We start from the raw sequence: 6,564 nt of genomic DNA, 5'->3' as shown, positions 1-6,564 counted from the left end.
AGAACTGATCATTTATAATAAAAAGAAAGTGGTCCAGGCAAAATAATAACAGCTGCGGAGAACGCACCTAACATTTTCACCACCTGTACACTTATGATTAGGATGAGTGACAATAAGTGATTTGATAATACAATCCTTCTGTCTAAAACATTAATGAGAAATTACAATAGACATGTTTTTTTTGCCATTTTAACTAAATGACCTGATGGTATCACATACTTTATATACATTTCCTTATCTGAGTGTTTTTCCTGGTTGCAGTTTTTGAGGTCAATACCTCGCAACTGCAGTTTCTCAAAAGCAGCTCACACTCTTTTGTCATCAAAGTACCGTGCTGTGTTCTTTCACAGGTATACTGCAATTCCCAAGGAAGGCCCATTCAGCAGGATATCGCAATATCAGACTTTCAGAATGATATACAGATCCAGGTGTAAGCCATTGATGTGATTCTCCTTCTTGTGCTAATATTTCTGAATCCATTATATATTTTGCAAATAAATAACAGTTTGAACAGAAAAAAAAAAAAAATTTTGGAGAATATGGGCTGATTTGTCACATTTTCCTTAAACTGCCAACATAAAAGAAAACACATTAATGTCATTAAGCCACCATCTCAATGGACTTAAAGTTTTACCATACTAATTAAGCTGTTTGTGCATGTACACCGATTCCTCACATAATGAGGATAATTTGTTCCGTGAAATCACAGAGTTAGGAAAATTCCTGTTGTGACGGGTTGAAATTAGCATTTCTTATGGGAAAAAAAAACTACTTTGAGCTGTTTGACTGAGCTGTTCATTTTTCTCACTTTGGAGAAAAGTGTCTGACAAATATGTTTGCGATAAACAGTATTACAAACACACTCGTAAGAGGAAACACACGGAAGCAGTGAGAGTCCCTGGATTGTTTTTTTAAAAATACACTTTTAATGTTTTATTTTTGCCCAGCTGTGATACCAGTTTGCCCAAAAGCCCATAAACCGAAACCACCGAGCAGCTGAAAAACGTATTCAAACTCTTTTACGTGAACTACTCATTTTCAACATAATAAAGCATGAATATACTTGAAGAATAACATGAGACAATTTCAAAACTTTTTTCCAGCTGCTGATCACCACTCCGTGTGACCATTTGGTGGGAACACCACTTTGGATATGCTGACACTACAGAATATAATTAGTCGGCTCATGTGACAATCTGCATTCATGTGAACACGACAGAAATCAGACTTTCTTCAGCAGACTTCTGATCTTACCTAAGTTGATTCAGCCCCAGAGAGAAAATAAATAGTTACAAACATTGTCTGAAGCTGCTTGTCCTGAGCAGGGTTGTGGCGAGCTGGAGCCTAGCCCAGCAGTGGAGGGGCACACCCAGGATGGGATGCCAGTCCATTGCAAGGCACCCCAAGCAGCACTTGAACCCCAGACCCACCAGAGAGCAGGCACAGGTCAAACCTGCTGTGTCACCACACCCCCCCCCCCAAAAGAAATAGCAATTTACATTAATTCATTTAGCTAATACTTTTTTCCAGAGCTACTTACAACGTTAAGGCCACAATTATTTACCCATTTAGACAGTTAGGTAATGTTACTGGAGCCATTTAGGGTAAGGACCTTGCTCAAGGGTACTACAACCAGAGGTGGGGATCAAACCTGTGACCTTTGGCTCCAACAGCAGTAACTCTAACCATGGTGCTAGCAGCTGTCCTCACAGTCACAACTTAAGACACCCGTTTACAATTCAAAAAGCCACACAGAATATAATGGTGCTGTAAATAGTAGCAGGGGGCATGGTGGCACAGTGGGTTTGGCCTGCGCCTGCTCTCTGGTGGATCTGGGGTTCAAGTGCCGCTTGGGGTGCCTTGTGATGGACTGGCGTCCCGTCCTGGGTGTGTCCCCTTCTCCGCCAGCCTGGTGCCCTGTGTTGCCGGGTTAGGCTCCAGTTCACCATGACCCTGCTTGGGGCAAATGCGTGTGTGTGTGTGTAAATATTAGTACTACAATATAACAGTGAAATGTAATTAGTTGATAGTTTTACAAAAACATATCTTCAATTTTCTGTAATACTGTTAATTTGGTAAGAAAACTTTTTTTTTAATTGTTGTCAAACCTCACTAGACTTTCAAGTTTGAAAGGCCATGATAAGCCTTACCATTTCAGTCAGAGGTGACTGGTAAACTGACATTTTTATGGACTTCGCATTTGTTAAAAGCACTACTTTCACTGTTGTGGCGGCTGTGATATGTTTGAGAAATAAAGGCACAAACTAAGAGACAGTGAGAGAGAGAACGTTAGACAGAGAAAGTGAAAGACATAGTGACACGATTCTGACGAGACAGATTCAAATTCTGGTCCTGAGGACTGTGAGACCTGGGCCCTAGACTAGTAAACCCACGGGTTATTTATTTATGTATTTATGTTTATCGTTTCAAAATATTCTTGATTAAGAAACATGGCTCGGCCGTTTTTGTGAAGACAATAAAGCAGAGTTTGAAAACTGAACTGAAAGGGAAAGAGGGAGACAGATGGGATGATGAGAGAGAGAAACTAGCAGAGGGTGGAGAGAGAGAGAGAGCGAGAGCGCGCGCGAGCGAGAAAGCGCGCGGCGCGTCTGACAGCTCGTAGAGAATCTAAAGCGTGGACACAATGGAGCAGCCGACTGAGGGGTCCTGAAACAGCCGTCCTTTCACGCGGGAAACAAGGTACTGGTAGGGGGACGACGTACCGAGGCACGTCCGTGTAAACTGTAGTATTTGCTTTAACCTTCAGCCTGTCCGTTGCTGTTATTACTGCTTACCGCGACGTTATCGCGGAATGCAGAGGATGCAGGAAGCAGCGCGGCGAGGCGAAGGCACCATCGGTGGGCTAACGGACCATAGGCCTGTCCGCAAGGTCCTAACGCCGGCCCGTCGTCCTGCGGGGTAGCGATTGTCTGACAAAAATACTACAGTAAATTACCAACACGCTAAGGTATCGTCGTGGATAAGCAACACATGTGGCGCCAGCAGATGATGTCTGTCAGTGTAAATCTCATTCGGACGGGTGGCTGAGATAGCAAGGTTCAAAAAAAAATCTTCCAGAGGTTGTTGCAAAATTCATTTGGCTCAACAAAGCGAGCCATCCGTTAGAAATCAAACCGTAGCCATTTCATTTGCTTGTCAAAAATGCACATGCAAATATACATATATATAATATACGCGAGTGCTTTTCGGCAATAGTCACACTGCGATATTAAAACTGCTTTTTTCTTCAATCATAATCACTGGCAGATCGGAAAGGAAGATGAATATTATGCATAATATGCACATTCTGGCAGACAGACGGGGAAAAAAAAGCAGTTTTTTAGGTCACACGCCGCTTTCAATACAGAAATGCAGCACCAGCCGCCCGACTCGAGTCACACCATCCTAACCGCTGTGCGGGTCTCAAACGGGTTTATTTTATTTTCACCACAAGGTACAAAAGCGTTTATCGATTTTTAAAATAACTGTATATTTGAAAAGCGGGGGGGGGGGGAGAAACTGAAAGACATCCAGGAAGTGCATCGCATTTCCGACGTAAAACATCTCTGCTCAGTAAATGGCACAGCATTTTTTGTTAATTTTTTGTTTAAAATCGACAAAACGGACCTGATGTTAATAATACAACTTATTTCTGACTGTTTGTGGCTATGTGCCCTTATTATTTTACGAAAGCATAGCGCGAGGAGGACCCCGGAATCGCCTCAAACAAACGCTGCATTGTTGTGTAGTGAAGGCGCATGTACTACCCGAATGTTTGAACGTAAGCAGTTATGAGAAGATGCAGTAAAATAAGTGAGAATGGTGGTGCTGTTCTCTTTATAACAACTGAATACCCGTTCAGATTTGGGGAAGTAACAATAACAGAATCATAGCAGCTCGCTCGGCGCTAGGACCCGGGGGCGCCCTTCCTCTTTGCGGTAGCCCCGCTCCTCCTGCGCGAGGACTAGAGACCCGCAGTGTAAGGCGGCCGAGGAAATTAAACACATCGCAACGATGTCACGAAAAAAGGATTAAAAACCGGGGCGAGCGGCGCCTCGGTCTAATATCCTCGTAGCAATTTTAAACACATGCTTCAAAGAGCACTCCTATGCTGTTCGCCGTATTCCAATGTATGGAGATACCCATTTTTTTCCACCTACAATCCCTTTCTGACGCGATTTTGGAGTGAGGTGTGAAGTCAGTGTATCGACACGACAGACATGTGAATGTTGGCCGTTTTCTCATGCACTTCTCTGTCCTGTGTGTCCTGCTGACCCCTTGCAGAGGAAGGAGAAGGGGAGCTATGCCGGTATTGCCTTCCCTCGGCGACGCCTGATTAACCATGATGAAGACCGAGTCCCCGTCCTCAGCGAGCTCCAGCACAACCACCAGCTCAAGCTCCACCCTGCGGAGCCCCTCTCCACACCGGAACGCATACGAGGCGGGCATCCAGGCGCTTAAGCAGGCCAAGGAGGCCCTGAGCAGTACGGCCAATGGGGATGGTCAGGACAGCAAGCCCAAACCCTCGTCCCGGGGCCGCAGGTATGGCTCCAATGTGCACCGCATCAAGAACATGTTCCTGCAGATGGGCTCCCCGGTACCAGGCGAGGGCGAGGACCCCAGTAAGTCTAATGACCGCACAGTGCGGCTGTCTCTTCCACGGGCCAGCAGCCTCAACGAGAATGTGGACCACAGTGCCCTGCTCAAGTTGGGTGCCACCGTGTCGGAGCGTGTGAGTCGCTTCGATCCCAAGGTGGATGGCGGGCAGCACAGGGTTTCGTCCGGTTTCTCCAAGCTGCAGGAGACTCGCAAGATATTTGAGCAGCGGCACCTGCAGGAGAAGCAGGCTGCCACCAACCGCATCTTGTTGAAGAAGGAGAGGGCGTCTGGCTTCCAGGACAGCCGGCTGGATGTGGTGGTGCGCTTCAATGGCAGCACAGAGTCGCTGGACAAGCTAGATACTGGGGGAGCTGTGGAGGCCGTGTCACCCACCGTCAGCCAGCTCAGCGCTGTCTTTGAGAAGGCTGACCTCCGAAACAACCTGCACCGACCGCCTGCCTCTTCGCTGTCCCCTCGGGGTGTCAGCTCTGCCGCGGGAAGGGTAGGTGTCATGAACTCCAGGATCGTGACCAGGAAGGCCAACGTCCTCCCCCCAAGCAGCCATGAGGAGGGAAGCCCACCCACAGACCGTGAGCCATCACCTAGGAGTCCCAAGGCGAAGGTGAGCTCTCAGAAAGAGGAGGTCGTCTCTTCTGAAGTTCCAGGGCGGGATAGCAATAGAGCTTCTGGAGAGTCAGGTGCAGCAAAGCCTGATTCAGAGCAGAGCAAGCCAGAAGCTGTGGTGGATTCTATTGCCAAGAATGAGCCAGAAAAAGAGGCAGTGGAGCAGGGGATCCAGCAAGATCCTGCAAGCCAAGAGGCAAGGAGCAGGCTGGTGCAGGCTGAGGTTCATGCCTCCCTGGAGAATGAGGAGGCAGCTAAGGAAGGTGAGACCCCAGAACTGCTTTCATCTACCCCTAAGGATTCCAGCATCACAGAGGGAGTGGAGGATGGGGACAAGGGCCTGGAGGAGAAGCCCGAGGAGTCGCTGCAGGGAGAAGATGGGGCTGAGGAGTCCCGAAGGGAGGATTACTCTGAGGCGGACCTGGTGGACATCAGTGCGTACAGTGGCATTGGGGAGGACTCAGGGGGCAGCCAGCTGGATGAGGAAGAGGAGGATGAGGATGATGAGGCCTACGAGCCCGAGTCCAGCTGCACTGAGATCCCGGGGCTGCCTGCGGAGGAGGAGCCACCCCCAAGCCGAAAGATCCGCTTCAGCACTGGGCCCATCAGGGTGAGTCCTGAGCCAGCATTTGGGGTACTGGGCTGTGTCTCTTGCGCATAAAAGCAAAAGTTACACTCTTTGCTGTGCTTTTCTCTATTAAGTCTCCATAAGGGTAGTAGCCTTCTGTTTTAATATTAAACTTAGGTCTTGGTCGTTGTATATTTACCGAGAGCCACACTAGAGACTGTATGTAGTGATGATACTTCATAATATGAAGTGTTACTCTTGAATATGTGATTAAAAGTCTGCTGCACATATTTAAAACCCTAAATATTTCTTGCTTGAAAGCATAGCTTCCTGCTTTTTCGGGAGGGTACAGGTTGCTGAACCTTTATTTGGATGACTCCTTTGTCCAAGATGAATTACAATGTTGGACAGTGAATTTTACAAAAATGTAAAAAATTTATACAGCAGGGTATTCTTACTGCTTCGATTTAGGCTAAGTATGTTGATCGATGGTAGTTCAGCAGGTGGAGGGCCCTTTACAAGATGACAGCCTTAAACAATGCTCCTCATTATTTGATGATAAAGATCCAAAATACACTCTGTGTGATAGAGCTATCAGAGAAAACACTGTCAGTTTTAGCTTTTGTGAGCTTTGAAAGAAGTCAATACAAAATAGTTCATGATGAATGTGTAGGTGTTACTGGGCTGTTTGGTACCTTCTGTTCTTGTTCACACCACGAGAAGATGCCCGTGGGGGGGGGGGGGGGTATATCAGCTAGTAAAACTGTGTCGAG

General features: G+C 46.9%; 1 protein-coding gene across 5 annotated transcripts in view; it reads left to right on the top strand.

Annotated features, from left to right (window-relative positions):
- Positions 1 to 2,566: 2,566 nt before the first annotated feature.
- LOC108928185 (neurabin-2-like) overlaps positions 2,567 to 6,564 on the top strand; it is a 59,081-nt gene continuing 55,083 nt past the window's right edge. For 4 of the 5 annotated variants that reach the window (XM_018741987.2, XM_018741985.2, XM_018741986.2 and 1 more), the window contains exons 1-2: positions 2,567 to 2,700; positions 4,285 to 5,833. In XM_018741987.2, the coding sequence (XP_018597503.2) occupies positions 4,343 to 5,833 (1,491 nt within the window). In that variant the 5' untranslated portion in view covers positions 2,567 to 2,700; positions 4,285 to 4,342. Of the gene's footprint in view, positions 2,701 to 3,986; positions 4,131 to 4,284; positions 5,834 to 6,564 lie in introns of those variants that run through there. The other variant, XM_029249431.1, reaches the window with a different exon arrangement.

Source organism: Scleropages formosus, chromosome 25, assembly GCF_900964775.1.
Source record: "Scleropages formosus chromosome 25, fSclFor1.1, whole genome shotgun sequence".
NCBI classification, from domain to species: domain Eukaryota; kingdom Metazoa; phylum Chordata; class Actinopteri; order Osteoglossiformes; family Osteoglossidae; genus Scleropages; species Scleropages formosus.
The sequence above is the reverse complement of the archived record's forward strand: the minus strand, read 5'-3'. Positions and strand labels throughout refer to the sequence as shown.